Genomic DNA, 13665 nt, shown 5'->3' with positions numbered 1-13665 from the left:
TTTTTACTGTGTTTTATTGTATCAATATTTTTATTCGGTTTTGAGAAATTGTTGTGAAGCACCCAGGGAGCTTCAACTATTGGGCCGTATAGAAACTAAATTAATAAATAAAATAAACATGTCCCTAGGGTGGCAATCTGTCCTATGTATGTATGTATTTAAAGCTTTTATATACTGTCCACCACAAGCATCTCAAGATGATTTTACAATAAAAGCAACAAAATTGCTCCAGTCTCCCCCAGTCTTGCTCAGTGCTGCTCCAGTCTTGCTCCAGTTGCCCTTGCCTTGTTCCAGTGCTGCTCCAACCTCACTCTAGCCCTGCTCCAGTCTTGTTCCCATCCTGTTCCAGTTTCTCCAGTCTTGCTTCTGTCATGGTTTGGTTTTGCTCCAGCCTTGCTCCAGTTGTCCCAGCTCTGCTCCAGTCTAGTCCCAGTTGCCGCAGCCCAGATCTGGACCTTCCACTGAGCATACCCAGAGGGTAACACCATCATGGTTATCAGGGACATTAAGATCTTCCTTGTATAGTTCTTCTGTGTAATCTTGCCACCTCTTCTTAATCTCTTCTGCCTCTGTTAGGTCCCTGCCATTTTTTTGGCCTTTATCATGACCATCTTTGCATGAAAACTTCCCTTCATATCTCCAATTTTCTTGAAGAGAACTCTAGTCCTTCCCATTCTATTGTTGTCCAATATTTCTTTGCACTGATCATTTAAGAAGGTTTTCTTATCTCTTCTAGCTATTCTCTGGAATTCTGCATTCAATTGGGTGTACTTTTCTCTTTCTCCCTTGCCTTTCACTTCCCTTCTTTCCTCAGCTATTTGTAAAGCTTCCTCAGACAGCCATTTTGCTTTCTTGCATTTCTTTTTCTTTGGGATGGCTTTAGTTGCTACCTCTTGTACAATGTTACGAACCTCCGTCCATAGTTCTTCTGGCACTCTGTCTACTAGATCTACTCCCTTAAATCTATCCATCACCTCCACTGTATATTCATAATGAATATGATTTAGGTCATACCTGAGTGTTGTGTAACCACTTCCTGCTTCCTGATGTGGTTTATAAACCACCCCAACTAGCCATGACTTGTAGTAGGGTTTAGGAAAAACTCTGTGGCATAGAGTGTCATCTGACCCACTGAGACAACACACTAAGCTATGGTCAAGTCAGTTTAAAGACCCCCTCAGCAAGAGTAGCTCAAAACTTTTCCTCCTTTGGCCAAGAGGATCTAGCTGGTGAAAGTCTGCAAAGTTCCCAATTGCCCTTCTGGGTGGCTGTCATTGGCTTTCCCCATACTTCTGATGCCAGACAGGAGAAGAAAACCGCTTCACAAGCAACTCCACTCTCCCACAAGACTGGCACCTGCAGCAGCTCAGCAGGAAACTGCTATTATGAGTGGTCCTTCCTGCTCTGGCTCCAAGCAGAGATCAGGGCAGGGGGCGTTTAGCTACAGCCCTGTTGTGTTGAAGCTGGCTACTAGGCTGGCTTTGTGACATAGGAAAAGAGCACTGCAGAAGTAAATCCCAAAAGAGAAGTGGAGTCCAAGAGAAGCCCCTCTCTTCCTGTCCCAACCAAAAGGAGCTGACTCCATATTCAGGGTGGTTCATGCTGCTTCTAGGTCAACCAGCATGAACATCCAACACTACTCAATTGGTCTGTCTCTCTAATCTGGTACCATACCATCGGACTACTAATGTTAAGTCTACCCCCATACAGCTCCAGCTGTTCAACAGATTCCTGCAGAACTGTCTCCACAGCCTCTTGGCTTATCTCTGGGACTGCTGGCCTTGGAATTTCAGATAAGAATTCTGATCCAGTCTCTTCATCTGATTCAAGCATCTTAGGAGAAGTGAACATAGTCCCTACAGCTACTGGGGTCTGCCACATAGTCAAAAGAAATCAGAAATAAAAAATCCAGCCAGAACTTTAGAGAGCAGAATGAACCCTAGTTCAAAGACCATTAATGGTCAAAGAGACCAAATATGTCTTTACTGCTTACTTAAAAGTGAGCAAAGATTCTTACCTCCCTGCCCCACATTGCCATTAGCCAAACATCTCTTGGTGGTGGTATTGCATGCAACAGGCTCTGCAAAGAAGATTGAAAATTATAGGTGAATTCCTATAGGCAGATGTGGTCATGCAGATATCTTGACCCCAAATATTTTAGAGCTTTGTATTTAAAAACCAGAACCTTTAATTGTACCCACAAACAACTTGGAAGCTGGTGCACTTGATATAGAAACATAGAAACAGAGCGAGTCAGAAGGGGCCTCCTGGGCCATCAAGTCTGACCCCCGGCTCCAGCCGACTCCACTCATGACATGCCCACCATGTGGACATCCAGCCTGTCCTTGAACATCCTCACCGATGGGGCCTCAACGACCTCTCGTGGAAGCCCATTCCACACCCTTGGGGTCCTGACTGTCAGGAAGTGCTTCCTGGCATCCAAATGGAACCTTGGCTCCCTGAGCTTGGCTCCATTGGAGCACGTCCTGCCTTCCTCTGATATAAGACCATCATGGTCCATAAAATACCCACCAAAATGCAATCTGTCTGCATTACTTTGCACAAGCTGCAGAGCCTAAAACCCTTTTGAGAGCAGCCCCATGTAGAGCATGTTGTAGTAATCAAAATGGGAACTTCATAAAGCATGGTGCACTAGAGGCAGATCCATCTTTTCTGGGAAGAGGTATGACAGGTGCACCACCAGACAAGAGAAAACTGGGCAAAAGGCAGTCAAGGCCACAATAGTTGACAGTAACAGCATTTGGAACCAGAAACATTTCTCAGTCCAAGCTGTGAACTACAATGAATCTGAAAGCCTCTTTAAGCGGACAACTAGAGATTTGGTGAAAGAGGTTGTACAGGTTTTTTTAATGCCACAAAACATGAGTGGGACAAAAAGATATGAATATATACATTCTGAGAACAATGAAGATTTGCCTTTAGTTTTAAGAGAAAGGAAGGGAGCAAGGGAAAGAAAGAACCTATTATTTGCCTCTTCTCTCCTTTCCAAAATCTGGCCTTTCTTCTCATCACTTTCCTTCCTATTTGAGCAGAGGAGAGGGGGCCAACATTCTGGTATTGTTCTCCTCCTCACAAGCTCTTACCATCACCCTACCTCTTGTTATTCGACTGCTGATGAAACCAGCAGGTGTCTGTCCCTATTAGAAATCTTATTTGCACAAGAGGAAAGTGCAAATTACCGTCTCTCTCCTCCACACTCAGCTTCCAGGGGGTTGGAGAACAGAGGGTGAGGAGGAGACAGGTTAAAGAATTTTGGCATGCTGGGAAGCTTCCAAAATTAATGAGGAGTGACCAGATGGGAGGGTAAGAAACAGCAGGCCATAGGAAGGACAAAAATTCACGAATGCCTAGCATCTCAGATCCATTGTGTGTGACCTTTCCCAGTTCTCTTAGGTAAAAACAGCAACAACAGTGCTTTCAATCTGCAGTTAAGGCTAGGGAAGACCCCTGTCTGAAACCCAGGAGAGCTGACTGCCAGTAGGCATGGACATTCGTGGCATAGATGAAGCATTAACATGACTTGATATAAGGCACTTTCTCATTTCTTCTGGAAGGAGCTATGGTTCAGTGACAGAGCAAATGCTCCACATGTTGGAGGTCCCAGCTTCACTCCTGGGGTCTCCTGATAGGAATGAAATTCTATTAATTTATTTATTTAAAGTTTTTATATGCCGTCCCCTTGCTATATAGCCTCGGGATGGCTCACAGAAATAAATAAGTATAATACTATACTATACAATTAAAACCCGGAAACACCCTGGCTGCACAATTAAAACCTATAAATATTAAACATTATTAAAATATTGTTTGAATAAAAAGGTCTTAGCCTGATGCCAAAAACAAATAACGACAGCACCAGGAGGACCTCTCTGGGGAGTGCATTCCACAGATGGGGCGCCACCGCAGAGAAGGCCCTCCTCCAGGTGCTTTGCTTCCTGACGTCTCCCACGGAGGGCTCCCAGAGGAGAGCCTCTGCTGCCGATCTCAAGGGCCAGAAGGGCAAATAAGGACTCAGGCATTCCTTTAGGTATCCAGCTCCCAAGCTGTTAAGGGAGATTTCCCAAGCCGAAATATTGGAGAGCAACTGCTGGCCTGTGCCAGCGATATTGGAACACAACGAATCAAGGGTTGAAGAACCATAAGAACATCAGAAGAACCCTTCTGGATCAGATCCAGTTTGGTCCAGCAGTCAGTGTGCATTGTGTCCAAACAACTGGCCAGAGGACCCCACCAGCAGGATATGAGTGCAACAGCACCCTTCTGTCCCAGCTCCCCAGAAATGGGATTGAATACGGCATCCAAGCTAAGGTGGCAGCAGCTGCTGGCCTTTTGTGCCAGGGATCTGTCCAGTCCCCTTTCGAAGCAGTGTACATTGGTGGCCATCGCTACTTCTCATGGAAGTGAATTTCAGTTTAATTATGTGCTCTCTCGAGCCACTTCCAAACTTGGGGGACAGAATCCACACTGTTAATCTATTTTTCCCTAAAATCTCCACTGGTGAAGAATAGCTGTGGCACAAAATATCCCCCCACCCCAAATCCTGAATGCAGTAGCTCTTTGCCTAAGGGAAGAAGGTGGCTGGAGAAGGGCAGGGATTAGATTGCAGCCTATCTTGCAAGTTGCCTGAGTGGGAAGGTGTAAACTGGTGACCTGCAACCAGTGGCCTTCTTGCCCCGTTCCAGCTCTATTATTCTATGCTTCTATTATTCTGTGCTCCCATGTGTAGGGCATGGCATGACACAACAGGCCATTGGATCCCTTGGTCAGGTTTCTTGCCTTTGGAAGGCTTAGCACAACACTTCCGCCAAACTCCTAGCGTTTCTTTTCAGCAGATACTGATGCACTCCATCTTAGTCGCCTGCTAGTTTCACCATGAGTCCGTTCGTTTTAATGTACAGGCAGCGTACAAAGCCCCAAATATGCAGAGCTGCCCTTTGCTGAAGGATGAGAAGGCAAGAAGTGACAGGATGGAAGGACTTCACACACAATCACAACCAATTCCCAACCCACCCAAGACAGGCAGAGCTGTTAATGAAAGTCATTCCAGCAAAGGATGACATACTGTGCACCAAGCCTCGTGCTTGGGAGTTTGAACAAATTACAGAGGCTGTAGAAGGCCAAGAAGTTAAGTCTGACTATTAAACAAAGGGGTTGGGGAGGGTCTTAGGTATGCCTACCATTTTTACAAAGCTGACACTTCTCCCACATCGTCTTTAGCAGTTGTGATGTGCAACAATTGAGCCCGTGGAAAAGCTGTCTGCTCCAACAACCACTGCTCAGGCCCTCAGCAGGGGGAAAGCAGCAGTCAGGGACTCCCTGTCATGTTGAGACTGAACTCTCGATCCCACTGTCAGCTGCCATGCTGCATGGCTTCTGAGAATGCTGCTGCTGCTGCTGCAGCAGCAGCTCTCCCACAGTGTCAAGATCCATCTTGATAAGCTGCAGAACTTCTTCATCGAAGGGTCTAGTGTTGGAATCTGCTTCTCTCACTGCCTCTTCCCTCCCTTTCTATTAGTGGCACATCTTTTAGGCTGTGAGCCTCGGGACAAGGACTATCTTACTTCCAATCTCTGTAGCTACCTGAGAAGCTTTTTCATTGAAAGATGAGATACAAAGGTTACATATAAACAAACCGACAAATATTCTTTGTATCCAACAGCTCAAAGTTACCTAGAGAGTCTCACAGCAGACTGAAGACTAGAACCCAGGTGTCCAGAGCGCCAGTCTGAGCCTCTAATGGTGACACCACACTGGGTTAATGACTTACTGTGCTTTAAAAATGATTTTTTTTCAGTCTTCTCTTGGTTTTCCACCTCAGTGGCAGCACTCATGTGACAGAATACCTTTCCAGGGACCACCAAGTTTGCACCTACCTTCTGCTTTGTTTGGGGCATTTGCTAAGTAGATTTCTTTAGAGGCCATCGTGAACCATCAGGGATATTCCAGCCGGTTTTATTGATGCCTTTTTATTGATTATTATGCACCACTCTGTATACCTCTCAATGTGGAGTGATTTTTAAACTGAATCACCACCAACCAACCTCGGTTCTAGTATAGTGAGAGTGCGAGATAATCTTCCAATATATTTTCTCCACACCAATTTTGTACGAGTCCAACACCCGCCCGCACCACGCACGCCTCGGCTCTAGGGAACTTTTCTATAAACTAAGGAGACCCAATTGTTGCAACCGTTCCTTGTTGCTCCAACCCCGATGTTTTTGCTTTCCGTTTTATTGCCCCGTGTCCACCTGTACAATAACAGTAGCTCTAAAAGTAAAGACAATTAAATTAGTGTTCATAAAATTGTTCTTATTATAAAGTATAATGTCATTGCGTCAAGCGCTCCTGAGGCTGTCATTCTTACTTGGAAGTGAATCTCTCTAACTCAGTGGGATCTGTTTCTGAGTAGACATGCATAGCACGACACGTTTAAGTAGCTATTTTAATTAGGTTTTGCCTCGGAAGTCGCAGCCCCACTGCGCGTCTGAGCTACATGGATCAGGGGTCTGACCCCCTGGGCCACGTCTGGCCGATCAGTGGGAAGGAAGCCACGGGAGCCGCTTCTCCCCATACCCACGCGCACCAGCTGGACTCTCTCCTGAGTGTGCACATAGAGAAGCAGACTGCAAGGCTAATATCCTATCCACAGTTAAGGAGCAGTAAGCGTGGAGAACTTTACTCTCGAGTAAACTCATCAACACCTCTCATTTCAAAGCTTAGAATCGTAAACAAAAGCCTCGCTGCAACCCACTGCACTTCCTCTAATATGAATATGCACAAAGCAACCCCAGAGGCCACGCCTCTTTATGCAGATCTCCACCCTACACTTTTTTTTGCTGAGGTAGCCAATCAACGCCAAGGGGTGTGGTTGAAAGCTGGGATTTGCCCGGACATGTGGGGTTTAGGTGCGCTGCGTTGGTTTCCGGGAGTGACACGTGGAGACCCGGCTCGCTCGGGTAAGGGGCGATGAGGAGCGTGTAGGGAGGTCGGTGGGTTAGCAGTGCGAGAGAGGCTGGGAGGAGCTGCGCTCCTTTTGTGGGTGAATGGCGAAAGCAGTCACATATCGTGACCCCCTTACTTATATTTACCCCCCCCCCCCCCGATAGTTTTTAGAAGGGTAATTACAGAAGGGTACAGTTGCTCTAAAACTGGGAAGAATCGCCTTGGGGCTTGTCGGTTTTATGATTTCCCCTCCCCATTTCCGGGTGTGTAGTTCGAGTATGGAGAAGTAGGAAAGTTTGTGGCGGGCAGAGAGAGAGAAATAGGGAAGGGGATGCTGATGGCGGGAGAGGGGAAGCATCAGCTGTCCTGAAATGGACTCTCCTGTGCTTTGGAGTGATTGGGAAGAGGAGCTGACCATTTGGATAAGAGCCAGCTGTTTTCTGCGTTACGCAATGATTTTACTTCAATTCTTGACATGACGGCTTGGGTTTTTGAAGTGCTCTTTCTGGATTTCGCAGAGCTGGTTTTCACGGGGCCCACTATCACGCATTATTCCTCTAGAGAAGGCTCCAGGTGGAATCCCTGGCATCTCTAAATAGGGTGGAAAAACCAGGGATTTGATAAAACATTTTTTCCTGTAAGAAGAGGTAATCAGTTCCTGTGGGCCCCGGGCTGTGTATGCTCCCTTAAGCCTCTCCGTGTCCTTACACCCACCCACCCTTGGGTTTGCCATCGGCTGATGCACTCTATGCCAGCTTCTAGAGCAGGGATGAGACTGTTGTAGACCGTAGATGTTAGTGGACTATGGGGAGGATTATATAGTAGAACACACTCCTTCCAAATGCCTTTTGCTGGATACTGTTAACACCTGTTACTGTGCATGAATAATTCTTTCCTTTCCATCCTGCACCCTCTTAAACCTGACTTCCCCCCCTCAGTGTTGCTAATCGGACTGGATCTTCCTTTATCAGAATGCCCTCTAGCACCAACTCCATATCAGAAGGGATATGTCCAAGAAAAGTGGACCAGGTGAGTAGTTTAGAGATGGATGGCCAGATTCTCAAACACCCCTGCCCCAGGTGGGATCCGGACTACCTTCATGGGGATGGTGATACCTGCAGCCCAGATAAGAAGAAAAGCCGGAAACACCAGCGCTTCATGACACGCAGAGCACTAGAGCAGAAGAGATGCAGATCAAAAGGAAAGGTCAAGCCAGTCACATCAGATGCCTCCAGAATGGGTCCAATGCAGGAATTCTTGCCTTGGGAAGCCTGCCAGTATGACCAGCTACTCAAGGAAGATGCGGTGAAGGATCATAAGATTTGTGTGCCTTTTCCGGCTGCGTCTGTGCCTTCAGTGACCCAAGACAGGCAACCAACTTTGTCCCAAGATCTCATGCCTCAGGTTTCTTTGCCCAGCAGCTCTGCAGGGAACACCGGTTCCTTATTCTGTTTGATGCCAAAGAGAAGCAAGAAATGTGTGGCCATTGACTGTGAAATGGTGGGCACAGGCCCCGCTGGAAAAACAAGCGAGTTGGCACGATGCACAGTGGTGAACTACAATGGAGATGTGATTTATGACAAATACATTCGTCCAGAGCTGCCAATTGTAGATTATAGGACTCAGTGGAGTGGAATTACCTGGCGGCACATGGTAAATGCAACTCCGTTCAGGGTTGCACAAAGAGAGGTAAGCAAAAGTAACTCAACTCTGTATGTTCCAGCAGTCGGATAATGTGTAATAACTGGAGTTAACAACTTTTGGAATCCTTGCAGATCTTACAGATCTTGAGAGACAAAATAGTGGTGGGACATGCCATCCACAATGACTTCCGGGCCTTAAAATATTTCCACCCTGAACCCTGGACACGCGATACCAGCCAGAGCCGTCTGCTGAAGAAGAAAGTGGGGCTCTCTGTGAAAGCCAATGTGTCTCTTAAGAGCTTGGCTAGTCAGCTGCTATGTAAAAAGATACAGGTAATAAAGGAAACTCTTCTCCCTTCTTGGTTGCTTAGACCTGTTCAATAAGATTCAGAGAAGGACAGCATATACTGCCTTTGGAGGTGGTGTTCAATTGTTGTGGCTAAACCATGCAGTAGCCTTCACCAACTAAACAGCCTTCAACTGTTTAAGACTACAGCACCCAGCATTCGTGACCACTCGCCGTGCTGCTTGTGGCTAATAAAGCTGAAATTTGGAAGGGCTGCGCTTATAACCATGTAGCACAATCCTGTGAGAAGTGTTGAGCAGTGTGGTCTGGTAGTTAGAGCACTGGACTGGGGACCTGGGAGATTGGGGTTTCAACCCCATTTGCCATGAAGCTCACCGGGTTACTCCATCTTAGGCTAGCCTATCTTACAGAGTTGGTGCGAAGATAAAAACGGAGCTCTGTAAGCTGCTCTGGGTTCCTCACAAGAGGTAGATATAACTGCAATATAATCATAATGTGATTGTACATTTAAGAAAGTTTGCTTAGGGTTCTGCTGTAAAGATGGTGCATCAAGAACAACTGGGATAGCTGGTTCTTGGGTTGCCTTCCTAGTACTAGGTGGCACATCTGGAGGACCAGAACCTTTTAGTCAGTGGGTTTCCTCTCTGCACTTTCTTTCCCTTCTCTTAGGTTAGCAGAAGTGGGCATTCCTCAGTTGAAGATGCTCAGACGTCAATGGAGCTTTACAGATTGGTAGAACTGCAGTGGGAAGAGGCATTGGCTTGCAGCCTCTGCTCAAGTCCTCCGGACAGTGGCACGGATAGTGACTGCTACCTGGATGACCGGTATTGGCCCAAGGACCTCAATGTTGACTGCAAATGAAGATGCCCATTCGAGGGCTGTGGAGGAGTCATCAGCTAAACTGCACAGTCCACACACTGGTATAGGGACTTCCTTTTTTGAGCAAGTTCACAACCCCAAGAGATCACTACTGGTGGTTTCTTCAGTTGACTGACACTACAAGACATTGTTTAGCTGCCCTATCTCCCCCATTTCTGATCTTTAAAAGTAAGCAGATTGCACAAGCTGAAAATCCCATTCTAGCCTTAGAGGCGAGGTTAGCAACTTACAGCCCCGTAAGTTATACCCACCCACCAAATCTTTTGCCTTTGGAAACAGTGTCCAACCCTCCATTCTCTTGAAGGTGGATCGCCTATAAGTAAACTGCCCTGCAACACCAGCTTGGGTCTACACAGGCCAGTGGAAAATTCTTATTGGGGCAACCCTTGGTTCTTCTCCAGAGGGATAATCTCAGGTAGATTGTCTTAGTTATAAAGGTGCATGGGAAGTGAGTTCTGGTGCCTTCCTGCCTCCCAATTTATTGCTGCAGAAGTTTGAGATGAGCAGGGGTTCTAGTTAAAGAAACTCCGGAGGGAAGCATCCAAACAGGAACTACTGCAAAGCGCCGTCCTTTACCAAGATGGTCATCATGCCCCTTCACGCCAGGCTGCTTCCCCGCTACACCCAAGAATAAAAAGATGTTCTTACCATTACAGAGTGATGTAGCTACCAGTAAAGAAGGCTTAGAGAGAAGCCCACGTCTTTAGCTTGGAATGGCACACCTGGGGTCATGGCCTGTGTATTTTTCCATAAGGTTACTCCTTTTTGAGCTGGGGAGGAGGGGGATTTACATCTTAAGCTTCCCTTCCAGCCCTGTTAGATGATATCTTGTTCAGAGAAGAGGTTATATAGTGGATGTGTTTGAAGATGGGGACATTTCTGAACCTGCTGTTGCTTTGAAGAAGAGATAGTCTTTGTTTGCAGTGCCCAACAGCCATCTGCAGAGTGCTAACTTCTGCCCTGGTGCTAATTTGATACTCCTTGAGTGGGCAGTTGGACTGTGAAAATCTACCTTGTTCTCAGAGGGCAGATTCTCTGTCCAATGCATGTATATTACCAAATACCACAGGAAAGTAGATGTGTTTGTGTGCTATATGCCTTTAAATTAAATTGTACTGGCACAGACCCTTCTCTCATCATGTTTCTTCAGTATGGGCTGAATGTTTCTCTAGAAACATGGTATCAATTAGGTACATATGAAGGAGTGGTTCCAGTCACCACTCATCTTTGAAATTAATTGAGTTATCCCGGGCCCGGTTCTACCTTTAAGCCTGGCTTAGCTCACACAAGTGTTATGTAAAGAGAAAAATGACAATAAACACTTGGCAACCAGACATCAATCTTTGCCTTACTGGTACATGCATAGATTTGGTGATAAACATTTCTGGATTATGCCACCAGATTCTAGTTTGAATCCTTCCATCGGGAAAGGGCAAAATGCACATAGACAGAACCTTCTGGGACAGACCAAAGTTCTACTTTGGTCTTGTTTCTCATAAATATCAGTCGGATCCCTCTGGGAAGTCTGTAACCAGGACATGAAGGCAATAGCCGTCCCTTACGGTGGTTCCCCTGTGACGGGGGTTCGGTGACATGCTGTCTCTTATTCCACAGGTAGCATATAGCTGCCATGATCATTAGCCATTGATAGCCTGGTCTCCATGAGTTGGTATAATCCACTTCTCAAGTTGGTGGCTATTGCTACTTCTACAGCAATCAAATTCTATAATTTGATTTCTGTGCTGTGTGCAGAAATCTAGCCTGCTGTGCAGCCTTAATTTCTCACCACTTGGCTTCATTGGATCACCTTAGGTTCTCCTTTGATGGAGAAGCAGCTACTTTTTCATTTTTCCTATACAGTACATAATGTGCACCTCATAGAATATTCCCTTTAGGATTCAACTGAATTGTCCTCACAAATCTCTCTTTGGGGGAGTGGGGGGGGGCAGTAACAAGTGAATTATTTGACGAGCTTCCCATCCCAAATCTAGTACAATCCACAAATGACATGTGCCAGTTCATCTGCAGAGAAAAACTTGGTGCTTGAAGAAATGCTGCTGTTGACATCAAAATGCATCTTTTTTTTCAACCAATAAATGCACACATTTCTGATTATGGCAAAAAGAGTATAACAGCCTATTCTATTTCTTTTGCTTGACACCATGGTGCATTCCATACTGAAATGGCAGTGCCTTCAGCAAATTTGCTACAGCTTTGTGGTGCTCAGCACTCATGTTAAGTCATGTTTTTTGAGACAGCAGAAAACTTTCCTTCCAATGTTCCCATCAAGCTATATTTCTTCCATACTCCCACCCTCCAGTAATTGTCTAGCATGGTTGTAGAAATGATGATAGCCTTCCTTGAAGCAAAACAGTCACTGGGATCAGGGAAAGACGAGCGTAAAATGCCTCCAAGTGCCAGCAAAAAGTATTATTCTAAGGATGTAACTCAATTAATTAGGTTTCTAGTGGAAAGGAAGCAAAGCAAGCCTGCAGGTTGTAAAACCCTCAGATGCCTTTTTTTTTTGTTCTGTAAACCAGAGTGGTTAGCTCCAGTCCCACCCAGCTGAAGGAAGATAGCAATAACTTGGAGTAGTCTGTGGGTTTCAGAGGTCAGCAGGTAATGTCAAAACAGTGCTTCTGTTACCTCAGTAAAAATAACATCAGCATAATTCATAAGTCTTTGGGATTTTGTTTCTATTTTCTCTTTGAAATACAATTTTGATTTAGAAATCTTCGATCAAAATCCAGCTCTTTGCACTTCTTGTCAATTCAGAAGAAGGTTGCTAATTGGGTATGTTGTTGTGCTGTGCTGTGGTTGCCTCTGTGTTATAGTGACCCTATGAATGGATCCCACCCCAATATTCTGTCCCTAACAGCCCTGCTGAGTAAACTCGAGGCTGTGACTTCCTTTATGGAAGTGACCCATCTCACAATTGGACCTTAGACTGTCCATAGCAAGATTGTCTTCTTCAGTGACTGCAGCTGTCTCATGATGGGCCCAAAGTACAACAGCCGCCGTTTCATCATTTTGCTTCTAGGGCTTGCTTTGCTCTAGGCCCACTTACTCCTCTTTCTGTCAGGCCAGCATTCCTATGTTGGGCACATCTGTAACTAACTCCCACTGAGTTCCATATATATGTGTATAGGACTGCAACCCTAAACATGCTTCTGTGGGAACAAAGGGCATTGGTGCTTAGCCCCTTCCTCTGCTTGTACTGTTTCTTGGCAGAGTGGCCTCTCTCTTGACTAGCCAGGGCCACATGGTAGTCCTCACATGACTGGCCACATCCTCTGTAGTGCCCTCAGCAGTTTCTCAAATTCCCAGGGGTGCCCATGAGTCCAAATGCCCAAAGTAACAAGAAAACTGCACCATGCCGTGTCTCTGACGTCCTCTCACAAGAACTACAAGACGTGTTTCTGCTGTCATTTATTGCACTAATAAGAGACACTCCAGGGAACAGCAGCCAGCTGGCAGCTGGATGGGAGCTCAGTGTCATCATAAGTGGGGCTAGTTGGCAGGCAGTGTTGCCTGGAAGGCTCTCAGACTGCCAATGCAGAGGGTGAATGTCATGGTCTGCTCTCCAGAGTCCATGGGAGTGGAGGAAACAACGTTGCTCGATCTAAGAATGGGGACCATAAGGGCAGGCAGATTAAGATCATGTTCATGCACATGTTGAGTGGGATGCATCCAGCCTAGTTTCTCTCCACACCATCATGCCCCCACCATATGCAAATTTGGCCAGTGGGAAAGAGGTCCTTCTCCATATTGAAGCCTACTCATAACACATGTTCGTTCGTTCGTTCGTTCTTCCAATGCAACATGCCAGTTGAGTGCATGGATGACAGGCACATGCAGTGCTATGCAAGCGCT

At 46.1% G+C, this 13665-nt stretch overlaps 1 protein-coding gene across 7 annotated transcripts; it reads left to right on the top strand.

Moving 5' to 3' along the window:
- The first annotated feature begins 358 nt into the window (after window positions 1-358).
- Window positions 359-11124, top strand: AEN (apoptosis enhancing nuclease). Of its 7 annotated transcripts, XM_044438991.1 has the most exons (5): window positions 7607-7610; window positions 7935-7992; window positions 8085-8652; window positions 8739-8939; window positions 9583-11124. In XM_044438991.1, exons 3-5 carry the CDS (start codon window positions 8122-8124, stop codon window positions 9772-9774), a joined length of 924 nt encoding a protein of 307 aa, XP_044294926.1. In that variant the 5' UTR covers window positions 7607-7610; window positions 7935-7992; window positions 8085-8121; the 3' UTR covers window positions 9775-11124. The 7 variants fall into 7 exon arrangements, with proteins under 7 accessions (XP_044294921.1, XP_044294924.1, XP_044294919.1 ...); XM_044438986.1 differs by lacking the exon at window positions 7607-7610 and adding an exon at window positions 359-368 and having other exon boundaries at window positions 7762-8652; XM_044438989.1 differs by lacking the exon at window positions 7607-7610 and adding an exon at window positions 6905-6977 and having other exon boundaries at window positions 7935-8652.
- The last annotated feature ends 2541 nt before the right edge of the window (window positions 11125-13665 follow it).

This window comes from Varanus komodoensis, unplaced genomic scaffold (genome assembly GCF_004798865.1).
Source record: "Varanus komodoensis strain SLA01 unplaced genomic scaffold, ASM479886v1 scaffold33, whole genome shotgun sequence".
Classification (NCBI taxonomy): Eukaryota; Metazoa; Chordata; class Lepidosauria; order Squamata; family Varanidae; genus Varanus; species Varanus komodoensis.
Note: the sequence above shows the minus strand (reverse complement) of the source record. Positions and strands in the feature narration are given on the sequence as shown.

Bases quoted from the DNA above. Each gene is read 5' to 3' on its own strand.
- AEN (XM_044438986.1), top strand. From the start codon at position 7,936: ATGCCCTCTAGCACCAACTCCATATCAGAAGGGATATGTCCAAGAAAA. The intron at 8,653-8,738 runs GTAAGCAAAAGT...GAATCCTTGCAG, and splicing joins TCAGGGTTGCACAAAGAGAG to ATCTTACAGATCTTGAGAGA. The intron at 8,940-9,582 runs GTAATAAAGGAA...CCCTTCTCTTAG, and splicing joins TGCTATGTAAAAAGATACAG to GTTAGCAGAAGTGGGCATTC.